The following is a 14,673-nucleotide window of genomic DNA, read 5'->3' on the forward strand; positions in this document are numbered from 1 at the left end:
TCGCACTGTGGAGATAAAAAGGAAACCTATAGCAAAATTCTAGACCTCAATAATTTGTTGGAAAGTTAAAATTTATCCACAAAACTGTATTTTGATTTCTCTCCAGTAATCTCATAGTCCAGATGGTCAGGAAGGGGAAAGATTATTACTGGTGAATACAGCCAGGAAAGTTTCATGCAGGTGGCAAGAATGTGGATAGCCAACATAATTTTCCAAAGTATCTGGCCTGTCCTTTTCATAATATTTTATGAAGCCTAGAATAAGAATTGGTATGTTTCTCCTTATAGAGCAAATAGACTGTGGGAATGTATTGTTAAACTCATTAATTCATTTTTAACGATCATCTATTGAAAGCCCATTGTGTATTAAGTATTGTTTTTGGAATGCTGCTCTCACTAAATCAAGCTCCTGTCATATTGTCTAGGTACGGTCGAAATCTGTAATTGCAGGACCAGCTGTTATATTTCACAATAGTCTGGACTCTCAAAGCAGATAATGAAATGGTTACTATTTATGTAAATATTAATATTGATAAATAAAGTATGGAGCATCACAAATAATTGTTTTTATAAACGAAAGTATTTGGGTATTAGAAATTTGCATGTAATAAAAAAATTTTCAGATTTGCTTAAGTTAAGTTTTAGAAGAAATGGTTCGAGCAGTCACAAGATCAATAACTTTTTATGTAAGGCACTGGGATGGGTGCTGGGGGGTCATTTTGTGTATGTTTTGTGCCCAAGGTCTGGTGGAGAATGGACTCCTTCCAGTTTTTGTGGTCTCTTAAGGCATTTGTGGGTCCCATGCACCAGAAATTCTAACACCGGCCTCTAATCTTTAGCGAGCTGCTGGGGTACACTAGGTAGCTTAGATCTGACTGACTTATGACAGAGGTTCCTGTTAGACTTTGAGGGTGGGGCAAGCGGGGAAGTGACTGGCTATCCCATTTTCTTTCTGTGTTATGTTTTGTTGTGCTGAGTAAACTATTAATGCAATACTTTGACATCATTATAAATAAAATTTAGGGGAAAATATTAGATATGGGTTTGAAAAGTTAGTAGATTGCTGTCACTAATTCATGAAATAAATATTTAGTGTTCCTGGCTGTTCATTTTCTTATAGAACAAATGATGACCTTGAATATCTTCTTTTGGACCAAGAAACATACACTTCTGTGGAACCGAGACTATAATATATAAAGACAACAATCTTAGTTTTTTGAAGTCATTTACCTGAAAAATCAACAAAAGACAAAGAGGGAATAAAACTTACTGTCAAATTGGGGCAGACCCAGAAAACTGCTGGAGGGAAAGTCGTTTCTGTTGCAAGAAACCAGACATGCAATTGCTTTTGCATGTTAAAATTTTTCTTCTCAGACGTTCTCATTATAATCAGCTATTATTATACTGAGTCTATAAATAGTATTTATATGGGAAACAGACCGGAAAACCATTCAAGTAAAGCAGAAAACAGCATCATTTATTTGTGGACAAAGAGATACAACAGCAAAATGAGAACCTGAGTTTCCTTACTTGTAACCAAAATCTGATTTAAGGCTACTCCACAATTTACTCTGGGAGTAGTTACCTTGGGGAAACCTGTGGACTTCTGCAGTCATCGTGGTAAAATACTGCCTGGGACTACTAGGCACTATTACATGGGCCAGTGATCATTTTCTGGGTTGACCAAGTGGGAGGTTGTAGTGTAGCCCTGCCAGTCTAAAATCAAGCTATATTTTTATTCCAGAAATAGCTGTCAACAGGCATATATGGGCTAAGTATTACTTAACCCTTTGGGAAAATTAATAATATATGATCTATGCCCTCCCTACAATTTAGGCTAGTAGGAAAATAAAGTATTTGTAGCATCTTTTATTTTTCATTATTTGTTTTAAAAGTTACAGATTTATTAGGCTTAACAAAAACTAGCAGTCTCCTGTCTACCAGTTCCCACCACTTAATTCTTAATTCCCCAGAAAGACCACTTTGAACTTTTAGCCATTTCTGCTATTTCTTTTGAGACCATTATTATCTTACTGCTACTTGATTTTTTTTTTCCAGCTTTTAGATACCATCTTTTCACTTTCTACTGCTGTCACACTATGTCTTGAGTTCAACTGTTTTACATGCTCTTTTCCCCTATTCTCTCAATAGAGTTAAAACTTAATTTTGGCAAAATCCATTTTTAATGTTTGTAGTACAGTGACTTTGTACATGTTACAACTCAGCTATTTCTTTCTTTTCTTTTTTTTGTTTTTTGGAGGAACATTAGCCCTGAGCTAACAGCAACTGCCAATCCTCCTCTTTTTGCTGAGGAAGACTGGCCCTGAGCTAATATCTGTGCTCATCTTCCTCTGTTTTGTATGTGGGATGCCTGCTAAGCATGGCTTGCCAAGCAGTGTGTAGGTCTGCACCCAGGATCCAACCCGGCAAACCCCAGGTTGCCAAGGCGTAATGTGTGAACTTAACCGCTGTGCCATGGGGCCGGCCCTCAGCCATTTCATTTATTTTGATTGTGTTGCTTGTATAGCTTTGTTTACCGAGGAGTTAATAATTGCCTTTGAATTTTCTTAAAAAACAAAAAAATGAATTTCCTCTCATTGCATTCAGATATGTCAGGATATTGATCTGTTCTATTTACCTTTCTCTGGAGACATTTCCTGGAGCCCCTAACCTGTTCCTCCAATCTAAACAAGATCCTGTCTGGACCTTTTGCACGACTGTTGTCCTGGAATATCTCTGTGCTGTCCTGAGAGTTCCATTTACTGCTCTGCTATATTGGATGTTTTATTTCTAGATTCCATATCCTCTTCTCTGGATTTATTCCCATGTTTTGTTAGAGTGCATTATCCAATAGCTTCCAGTAAAAGGAAGCATGTGGGGTAAGTTTTCTGTTGTTGTTTGTTGTGGGTTTTTCTGATATTTATAAAAATGTTGAGAGGCATTGAATAGAAATCTGGAGTTAAAGTGTTTCTTATACAGACTTTCAAGTACTCTTTCTATTTAGATCTCCTCTAATTTCTCATTATCATAGGACGTGCTACCTCCAATTCCTGTAGCCCAAACTGACCCACCTCTTGGCTTCTTTCTCTGTAGACATGTTAACGTTGTCTTCCATCATCTGAAGTTTTATTGCCATTTTTTTCAGGCTCGCCAATAGAGATCTTCTGTGGCAGTAGATAGCTGCCAGAATGATCATAGAATACTTTTTTTTAGCAAAAGTACAAAAATATAATATGCTATCACATACTCCAGTTAAGATTTTCGATATATTTGTAAAATGTTTTTCTGTTCAACTTTCTTTTGTCAAAACTGGGCAGTATTATTGCAGTGATAGTTATTTTTGCAGAAATTAAAGTCTCATTTTTCTAAACGTTTAAAAAAAAGTTATACTTACTCTAATGCCATTAATGTGTTTATCAGATTAATCTGAGTCTCCCAGGTAATCCTGTGATTTCTGTTTTGGTAACTGAATAAAACCCAGTGTGAAGTAATCACAGGGATAGCGTTTCAAACCAGCTTAGTTAATACAAACCTAGTAGTTCTGAAAAGAGAAAAAAAATCCTAGATTGGAATTTTGAATTCTTGAATTGAAAACATTCTTTGTCTTTAGAGTTCTGTTGATGAGACTTGATTTGTTTTCCTCTCTTCCCTGCCTTTATGGTAGGCTTTATGCTAGACTTGCTACACTCCCGGTCTCACAGAATGTTTGCAGTATTAGTGTGGGTGAAGGAAGAGGTGGGGAGCCTAAAGAATTAAGGACGGGGAGGGAGAGTTCAAAGCTTAAATAAAAATAAATCTTGCATTCACCTTATTTGTTTTGTTAGTTTTGTGATCCAAACATTCTGACTTTAGTTAATAATCCATATTAAGCATAAGGTACAGGAATTGATGTGGACGAATTACTCTTTCACAGTTGCCACTTGGGACTATGCAGTTTTTTTTTCCAAAGATTTTATTTTTCCTTTTTCTCCCAAAGCCCCCCAGTACATAGTTGTGGGTCCTTCCAGTTGTGGTATATGGGATGCCGCCTCAGCGTGGCGTGATGAGCGGTGCCATGTCCGCGCCCAGGATTCGAACTGGCACAACCCTGGGTCACCAAAGCAGAGCGCACGAACTTAACCACTCGGCCATGGGGCCAGCCTCCATGGGACTATGCATTTTTAAGAATATGATACTGTAGCTCCCTGTTTATTTTTGGGGGGGTTTGTTCTCCCAGTGTTTCTGAATACTTGATCCTCTTCCCAGGCCACAGCAATATAGCTTCAGATAGTTTTCTAGAGCAGTGCTTTCAACTTTAATATGCAAACGGATTGCCTGAGGAGCTTGTTAAAGTGCAGATTTTGGGGTGGGGACTGAGAGTGTATATTTCTAACAAACTTCCAAAATGCTGAGGCTGGTGGTCCTTCTGACCACGCTGACTAGCAAAAGTCTAAAATACTTTGAGTATGGGAGTAATACAGAATACAGAATCTGTTTTTAAGTATCTATAACTGTTGAACTTCTAGGAAGAAGTTAGTGGGAGACCTTGCATTACTGACTGCTCCTAAGTACATCTAAATAGTATTGGATTTATTGCTTCTTATTGATCTAATACATTTTTCATTATTTGTAGGATTCTGTTTAGAAGTGATTCCAATACTGTACTTTTATTTATTGATGTGTTAGTTTTATATATATTAAGTGTATAAACTATATATAAACACTATTCCTGTAGTGTCTTTGAAGGAAAAACATTATACTTGATACGTGCTAAACTTCAATTTGCAGCACACTGACATATAGCTGTTAGTCATTGAGCTCCTGTGGTATATACTGTTTTATGCTTATAAACACATAAAACTTCAGAATATGTACAAGTTTACAACTAGCTTCATTGTAATGTTTATTCCTGTGCAATTAGATATTAGCAATAAAAAAAGGTTAATTCTTTTTTTTAAAATTTATTTTCTAAATAGCTCAGTCACTTAAGGAATTTGCGAGACTACTCATTGCAGTCGAAGAAGAAAGGAGAAGACTGGTAAGTGTATTCCCCGTTTCTTAGGAATGCTGCTTTGTTTGGACGTATTAAAAGGAAGACTAGACCTTCTGAATTAGACTTAGCCATACCAGACCTTATAATTTGGTGTACTATTGTGAGTATGATGTCACTGTTATGAGTATGTACTATTGTGAGTATGATGATCAAATATTGCTTGTAAGATGTACCATTTCTATTTATTTCGTTTGTTCAGCAGATGTAAATTGCATTCATTTTGCTTTCCAGTTAATTGTTCTGAGAATTAAAAATATTGAACAAACTGCCATTCAGAAACCCACTCTAATTGAGCAAGCTTCTAATAACCTTAGTGTTATAATAAAGACACAAGTATTAAGGACACTTCACAGAAGGAGCAACTAACTTGGCCAGGGTGTTAGTAGGAGACTTTCTTGAAAAGCAGGAGACTTTCTTTCTTGGAAAGACATTTGAATTGGGTCTTGAAGGCTGAAAGGATTTTGCTGGGCTGGGAAGAGTGAGGAAACCTTCTAGCTTGATGGATTAATTTCTATGACAGTATCAGAGTGTAATTATTAGTAATATATTTATTCATTCACAAATATGATTTTGTAGCCATTGTGTTCAAATTTCTGTGAAGGCCCTTCTCTGTGCCCCAGGTTTCCTATTTGTTGAGAAAAACAATATATATCCCAAAGGATTGTTGTAAAACATTTGTAGCAGCACCTGACGCATAATGAATCAATGTTGATAGTGATAGAGATGTTGATTGTCAGTTACAGTGAAGGTTACAGACTTGTTTAAAACATCATCTTTGATATCACTGACTTCACCATCCTGTTTGGGAATTATATATGCAGATAAATAAAATACTTAAGTACGGACTAAATGTGCTAGAAATGCAGCATGGTTTGGTATCATTTGCTAGATGGATAAGGAAGAGCAATTTGAGGAGGGCGTCTTTAAGGTGGCCTTAGTGATAGGGAGCATTGGATGAGGTAAGGAAGAATCACACAAGTAGGACGTGGGAGTCATATAAATGAACTTGAGCAGAGGCCACAAGGTGGAAGGAAGTACTGTGTATGTTTGTAGAATAAGGCAGGTGGTTCTTAGAAGGTATTGGAAGATTGATTGGGAGTTTTGGCGATATGCGGGGTTTAAGAGCTGGGCTAAGAAAGTTTTGATGTTTGTTATAGGCAATGGGAAAATTGCTAGAAGTTTTGGAATAGAAGATTGAGAGGCTCAAGATGGGATTCAGGAGAGATTAATTTGGCGGCCATGTGAGAGAGAGATAAGATGGGGAAGAAATGTCGGGGAGATGAGTGACCATATTCTCTTACGAAACGTCAGCCTACCATGGGTCTGGTCCCAGTATCAGAGAGACAGCCATACAATGTGATCTGTACTAGATACATATAAGCCACTATGGGAGACTGACCCTTTCTGGGGAGGTCAGAGAGAGGTAACTTTAATTGGAGGTGGACTTTTATTGGAGTCTTTAGGCTAATAGGACACTGTTTTAAGTGCTTTATATATAATCCTCACTCTAGCTCTATGAGCTAAACAAAAGAAGTCCAAGTTCTGTGGGGAGATATGGGCAGTATCTGTGCTTTTGGCCCAGAAGAGGAGCTGATGACAGAAATGGGAAAGACTGGTGATATAGATGTGCAAATGGAGTTGGAGATGGCATGGAAGCCAGGGGAATAAACGATTCCTGGTTGAGTGAGGTTGTGATTCAAATCCTGTGCAGATAGTTCAAGAGAGTGATAAACCAAACTAGCATGGGCTATATTTTTAGAAAATTTATTAGTTTAAGTAATATGAGAAAGTGTATTGTAGGTTACAGGAGAAAAAAGAGCCAAGGGAATGTTCTTAAAGCACTGAGGAGGCCTGCAGGCACCAGGGGAAAAGCTTTTCCTCACGCTGGGAGAAAAGGAAGAGAGGATTGGTTAAAACATAGGACTTTGCACAGTAAGTCAATTGGTTGAACAGGTGGATAATAGTGTTAGGAAAGAATGGACATCTGCTGTGAGAGGAGTTTGTAGAAATAGTTTAAAACAGCCATGAGCAGGTTATACAAGAGAAAAAGGACTACTGGTCAACAATAAAGGCTGTTGAAGTTAGACATCATAAATATGTCAAGGAAAGACTAATTACCATGCTTTCATAGTTTTTCTAGCAAAACCCAGAACCCTGCAATGTGAGCAGCAAGAACAGTATGAAGGCCAGATTCAAGTTGGTGGCTGGCATGGAAGACATGGTGCTAAATTATAGGGATATGGATTTGTATAATGTGAAAATGGGTCCTGAATGAGTATAGTGATAAATGAGGCAGGAGGCTATTGATAGCGTTCGATTAGAAAGCAGAGAGGGCAAGCATGACTACTTAGTTGTGCTGAAGCTTCACTAGAACAATGGAGATTCTAAGAGGGGACAAGGAAGTTGTGATCAGGAGTGAGAGTTGAAACATACGCTGAACTTGGCGATGGAGCTGGAACAGATAATGCTGAAGTTAGGATGTGGCTATGCAGGGAGATAGACCTTAAAAATTGAGAAAGCTGGGCTCAGAGGTTTGGATACTTTATGAGCAGGATCTTGAGATCATCCAGTATGATGACAGGATTAAGTATAAAGTTCAAGGAGAAGAAATGACTGAGGAACGTGGTAGAGTGTCTTATAAGCAATGGAGATGGAGACTGGACCACCAGCTTTTAGTGTTTAAAAGGTCTTCACTTCTGCCGTCAGCCATGTTTCTCATGTTAGGGCAAGGAGGAAATTCTGCATTCGTGAGTGAAGTCATATTGTGGGTTTTGCTTGCTTTACCTGTTTCAGAGAGGGTCTGAAATAAAGAATGTAAAACAGTGAAGAAAAATCTCTATAGATAAAGCTTAATGGATTGCATTTCCGCAAAGATTATATAAGAGGAGTCAAACATATAAATCTAAATATTGGAGTGATTAATCAGTCATATGATGTTACTACAACTGAAGGCATAACTGGTAGCAGATTTTGGGCAAAATGTGCTGAGGAATTTGTGTTTTAAAAATTAGTGCTCATTTAGAAAGTGGAATATTTTAAGTGTTCTAGGAAAGTGTAAAGGAGTTCTATAATTGATTATAAAGCCACTTAATCATTCTGTTATTTCAGTAATAAATCATGACTTATTATGTATTAATTAAATTTGACCGAAACCTAAGTGACCAAGCAAAAATAAAATCTCAACAAGATGAAAAAGGACACAATAATTTAAACATATTCTCTTGTTTCCAATGATTTGCCATACTTTGTAAGATGAATACATCCTCTGGGTAACGTAAAGACTATTTGCAGAAAAAGATCCCAAAGAAACATTGATTTTTAGAAATGGAACCTCCTCTTAGCTCCTTACAAACTTTAAGTATTGAGTTTTTAAAGCATATTCTGCTAAAGCCAACCAAAAATGCATAGTAAAAATGAAACAAAAAGTGACTCAAAGTGAAAGTAATAGGAAATACCCATTTTAGAAACTTTTGAGGGTATAGATTGTCCTGTCTCATACTTCTTACTTGAAAAACCATCTTCCGTGATGCAGCATTTTCTAAGAAGTTGATTGACACCTGCAATCACGTGGCTACACAAGAACAGCCTTTTAATGACATAAATATAAGAAATAGTAACGCTTTGTAATGGCCTTAGTAAAATGCTTATTACTTACAGTTAGAATATGGTATTGATAAGTGACATAAGCTTTTCTTTTTTTTTTTTTCAAATATGTCTTTATTGGAAATGTTAGCGTTTTTTCCCATAGGATGCAGCTCTTAAATTATTTTGTTTAGAGATGTCCTAGATCAGATGTCCTGGTGGCAAGACTCGGAGACTGGTCCCAAGGCAAAGAGGGGCTTCTAAGCCATGTAAACATCATAGTAAGCTTGCTTCAGTCTCTGTATCACCAGAGACTGCTCTATTTTATTTCAGATCATAGCTGACTCAGTGGAGCAAATGCTACCGTTTTAGCCCAGACTGTTCGAAATTAATTTGAACGAATACTGACATACCAAGAGAACCCCCTAGGGAAGCATGAGATGCTCAGGGAGGCCTTCTGGAAGAGATCTTGGTAACCTCTTCTTTGTTGTTTGTATTGAAATACTGAATTTGACTCTTGCTTCCAGGCCTTTGGTCTTGACATTCCCTCTCCCTGAATCCCTTGAACCATACGCCAGCCCCAGTTCCTCCCTTCTCAGTACTCTCCCTCCTGTTCCTTTTTCTCTATCCCCACTGACTTGCTTTCTGCTCTTCCTTGTGTGTCACTGCAAGTTCTTTTGCACTGGGACCTTTGCTTGCGTTTGTCACTTCCTCTGCCTCTAACATCCTCATCCCTGTCCTCTCGTGATTGGCCCCATCTTGTCATCCATACTTCACCCTGTCTGTCTCCTCTGGGGGCCTGCATTTTCCACGCAGCCTAAATTAGTCCCCTTTAGTCCTTATATATTGGGACAGAAATAGTTGCTCTCGTGCAGCTTGCATTCTCCTGGGAAGAAACAGACATTAAACAAATTATGTTTGGTGGTAAGTGCTAAAAAGAAAAATAATGCAGCTGGTAGAAGATATTGCCATTTATTGAGATGAAGGAGGAGATGGGAAGAAATAGTTAAATTTTGAATCTATTTAGGTGCCTACTGGATATGTAAGTAGCCTTGTCTAGGCAGCAGCTGGATATATGAGTCTGGAGTTCAGGGGAGCAGATGGGACTAGAGATATAAATTTAGAAGTTGTCAACATGTAGAGGGCATTTAAAGCTATGGGAATGTGTGAGATCACCCAGTCTGTGAGTGTGCAGACAGAAGAGAAAAGGTGGGAGGATTGAGCCCTGAGGTGCAGGGAGTCCTGAGTTTGGTCAGGTGAGGTAGAATCAACAGAGGAGATTTAGATCAGTGGGAGAACCAGGAGAAAGCTGTTGGGATGGGTTGCTCAAAGTCCCATTTCTTCGCTTGACCGTAGTAGAGAGAGAAGACAATAATAGGTAGAAGCTAATAGGATGTAGACCCAGTGGCTGCAGTGTGCTTCAGGATAGAGGGTCCAAATTATCTGATCCACCTTGTGCTGTTCCTCTACCCCTGCCCCTGGGCCCCTCACTTTCTGGGTACTGTGTCCCTGACCTTGACAAATGTGTGGGTGTGGGTGTGAATGTAGATTTTTCTTCTTAGCTATATCTTTGTCACCAATTGAGGAAGACTCAACTTCAGAATATTTTAGATAATGCTTATCTTGAACAATTTATACAGATGGACTTATTTCTTATAGTTTTCATTTTGATTAATATAAGAACTTTTTTTTTTTTTTACCATTATCACCCACAACATTTAACATTCACATTTGACCTAAGTTACAAATTTTTCTTTAGGTTTTTGGGATTTATATTCTTTGTATTCAGTGCCCAGATTAGTCTTTTTTATCTTTATTATTTATATTTATATAAAATTCATATTTATATCTCTTTTATCTTTTATTAGTCTTTTTCATTATTTTGGGTAATGAAAGCACTTTCCTGAAATGGGCTAGGTGTCTGGGTATAACTTTGGAATAAAAACATCATGAGGGACTGGTAGGGAAATTTATAATCTTAATATTCACTTCCTTTATAAAGTATTAAAAGCTCTATTTTCTTTTCTTACACTTTTTAAAACATAAGCAGTCCTACATAAGGGTTAATAGGGGGCAAAATCAAAGTAGTTTTAGATCTTTATTTAAAAAAGGAAAAATGAGGTCCAGCTTCATGGTGTAGTAGTTAAATTCAGCACACTCTGCTTCAGTGGCCCAGGTTCACAGGTTCAGATCCCAGGCATGGACCTACACTACTGGTCAGCCATGCTGTGGTGGTGACCATCATATAAAAAAAAGTGGAGGAAGATTGGCACAGATGTTAGTTTACGGCTAATCTTCCCTGGCAAAAAAAAAGAAAGAAAGAAAGAAAAATATATCAGAAACATAAGTTATTTGGTTATTGACATAAGATTTTGAGTCTTATGAGTCTTAAGAGATTTAAGAAATATATCTGCGGTGCCCAGTACCTTAGATACTAGTCATATGTGGCTATTGAGCACCTGAAATATGTCGGTTACTATGTGGTTTGGATTATGTTTCTATTGGGAATCACTGCTTTAGATGGTAACAGCTGACTCTGAGCAGTTTCAAGGTACCAGTCACTGCTACAGTTGCTTCATATTTTTAACTAATTTAATCTGCACAGCAACCCTCTGAGGTCTATGCTATTAATACATCCATTTTAAAGAAGAGAAAAACTCAAAGGCATAAAGCTAATCAGTGGTACTGTGAGGATTTAAGCCCAGTTTGTTGGACTCCAGAGCCTTCACATAATCCATAATGTTACAAACTAAGACCCTGTTTTAATTAAAAACTGCATAATAACAATAGCAAACATGTATTTTTAATATAGTATATGAGATGCTGATTAAGCACTTTAGGTGTATTTCATTATCTTACAAAAACTCGAAGAACATGGGCATTATACATTTTGAGATTAGATTAATATTCAAATTCTTCATCATATTTAAACAGGCATATATTTCAGCAGAAACTTATTCCATCAATCCATTGACAGTTCCTGTATCAAATTTTGGCCTGTAAGAGCCAAAAATGTTCAATAAACCTATTTAAGTCTTTTTTTTTTTGCCCCTCTGAACCAAGGATTCACAAAGTTGGAGAATTTCTTAAATGTTGTTGTCCTTATTCTGTTGATGAAAGATTTTGCTTTAATCTTTTGCCATAAACTTTTGCATTGGCCATCAGTAGGTGATATTGATTAATCTCTGAGTTTCTGGCAGTGATGCTGTTATAGGCTTAAGACCAATTATCTGTGAAGTCATCCAGTTTCTCTTATTGTCTCAGATATGCCAACATTCCACATACATGAGTATGGATCGTATTTCTGGTATGTCTTAGGTTAACTTAGAAACAAACTCTAGGTATGCTGGCCTACGTACCAAGATTTTTATATAGTGATTTCATCTGAAATTTTAGGAAAATAAAACATCTCAATGTTCTCCACATACAAAGTTCTGATGATGGTGTTTATTGAATTATAGAGGCCTCCCATGATTTCCAGTTATCTGGTGAAATATGAAGGTAGGATTGAGAGGTGGCGGATCACACACAATTCATCATGACTGCACCCAGAGTGGATTTTACTTTTTATTGGCAGTAGTATTCATTAGTATTTTTTAAAGTGCGCAAAGTGCTTTTATATACATTTTTATTTGATTCTTACAACAATCTGAAACTAAGCTCAGACTGTAAGTGAGTTACTCCAGGTAATACATACCACTAGTAGGTGATAGAGCTGAATGTGAAGGACTCAGTGTCAGGTCTTCAGACTTCAAGCTCACTGTTCTGTTATATCCTGTGTCTTCTCTTTTTCATTTAAATTTTAAACACGCTGAGGACAGAATCGTGATCTCCTTTGTACTCTTTCTTTCCTTGTTTTCAGAACACCTACTATATATAATCTTGGTTGTCCGAAATTTAGTATAGTGCTTAGCAGTGCATACAGAAATAGAAAATGTGGTCGTTGAGAGTTATCACAGCTTCCTATTTACCATTTCTCACTGTTTGACTTAATTCTTTAAGGTAAAGTCTAATAGAGAAATAAACTTTCTTTGAGTAAAATTCATTAATTTAGTGTGAAGAACTTGAATAGGGTAATTGCTAGGATTTCAGAAAATAGTTCAAAGTGTTCATTTGTGAATTATGTCTTTTGATTCTATAAGTGAAAAAGACTTAGGACACTTAATGTCAGCTAGAAATGTCTGTCAAAATTCTAAAAGGTCTTAAAGTAGATAGATTGTAGGGGTCGGACAGTGAAGCCTATCCTGGCAGACTGCCTTTTAGGCATTTCGCTGCTCGTTAACACTTCCAGCCTAGGGTATAGGAAAGGGAGTAAGAGGGAAAACAGAGTCCATTGTGGTGCTCTTTACTAGCCCTTGGAAAGGAAAGAAGCTCGTGCTTTCCTTAAATTAAGGTAGTATGCTATTAGAAGTTCTGCTGTCATGGCTAGAAATCAGCAGAGGGAACTGAGGTGGCACTAATTTTAAAATATGTTTGTATTTTTGTATATTAGTTTTATTAACATTTGGATGTGAATTTTTTTCTTATGATTGATGCCATAAATCTAGCAATTTGACATATTTCATGGGTATATGTCAAATTGCTAGATTTAAAGATTTGTAAATGGATATTTGACAATAAGCATCCAATCTTTATATTTTCCTGTTTCCCAAGACCGCTTTATTTTTTTAAGATTAACCTTGACTATATGGAAAGATTTAAAGGGAACTTTTCCACCAGATAGTGCTATTTTAAAAGCAGTCAATTTAAAATAGTATACTTGAATAAAGAACTTTCACATTCATTTTCTTTTTTTTTTCTTCTTTTTGCTCTCAGCATATAAACTGTGTTGAAAATGTCTTTTTCTTAGTTTTGCTACTTGGCATGAATCTTTGAGTGTTAAGGTTTTTGTTGCTTATGGCTGTAAATATTTTAGACACAGCAGCCGTGCTTCCTAACTCTTTCATCCCATCTTCAGTTCTTTTATCCTCTGACTTCGCCATTTATCCCCATTGTATAGGCTTTATCTTGGAGTCTTATAATTGCATAGCATGTTGAAATATTTCTGTTTTTACCTTTGCACTTTCAAAAATACATTTACTCCGCAGTGTCAGCCATCATTTTTCTTTGATACAACTCGGGACGTACTAGTCTTTAGTACATTTATAAACCATGTTTTGATGGTTTTAAAAATTTTTTTGATAGTTAGGAAGCACAAAGAGACTTTGATATTATAAAAAGTAAATTTATATAAAGTCATTGGGTAACTGATTCCCCCTCCCAATTTTTTGAGACCTGGATGGGGTACTTAATTTTAAAGGGCAGAGAAAATAAACCTAAATAGACATAAGGTAGACTAGAAAAGCAGTGGTGAAAGATATCGTGAAGGGAAATTTTAAATAGTAAAGCTATGAATGGTTGGGAAATAGCAGCTGATGGACCGACCAGATATTCAGAAATAAGAAGTTGATATATTTTTCAGTAAGCAAAATGTTTTTGTCTTTGTTTGTGATTAAACCATAGAGTCATAATGCTCATGCACTGTAAGAGAAATTGTGAATTTAATTACCATCAAGATAAGAGAGAAAGCGTTTTTAATTAAACTTTTTTATTTTGAGATAATTATAAGTTCACACACAATTATAAGGAATAATACAAAGAAATCTGTGTATTCTTTACCTGATTTCTCCCAATGGTAACATTGTTGTAAAATTATGGTATAATAACTTATTACATTTTACTTTGTTATAATACTAAATAAAAGTAACAAAGTGTTCACAAAATTGCCCTTTGTCCTAGAATCAGAATTCATAACTTGAAGACAAAAGTGGGTTCTTACCAAGATGCCTTGTGTTACTTCATGCAATTTGCTATTTGTGTGTTACCTAGAACAGTTATTCGTTAGACAATCAGAAAATTGATTAGGAAGACACTGGGGCATCTCGTTTATCTGTGGGAAGGTCCATGTCGCATGTGGGATTTAGGGACAGCCAGAATCACAAACTCTGAGGCCTCTGAGAGGATTTTTCTCTCTGCCTTTGCTTTGCTTGTCCTCTTCATTCTTTAAGTTGGCTTCTTTCA

The 14,673-nt window shown here is 36.7% G+C and overlaps 1 protein-coding gene across 1 annotated transcript in view; it reads left to right on the forward strand.

Moving 5' to 3' along the window:
• ARHGAP42 (Rho GTPase activating protein 42) overlaps positions 1 to 14,673 on the forward strand; it is a 262,991-nt gene that overhangs the window by 85,102 nt on the left and 163,216 nt on the right. Inside the window, exon 3 of the mRNA XM_005614996.4 lies at positions 4,955 to 5,016. Coding sequence (XP_005615053.1) covers positions 4,955 to 5,016 — 62 coding nt within the window. The remainder of the gene's footprint in view (positions 1 to 4,954; positions 5,017 to 14,673) is intronic.

The sequence above is a fragment of the Equus caballus genome, chromosome 7 (assembly GCF_041296265.1).
Source record: "Equus caballus isolate H_3958 breed thoroughbred chromosome 7, TB-T2T, whole genome shotgun sequence".
In the NCBI taxonomy this organism is placed as follows: Eukaryota; Metazoa; Chordata; class Mammalia; order Perissodactyla; family Equidae; genus Equus; species Equus caballus.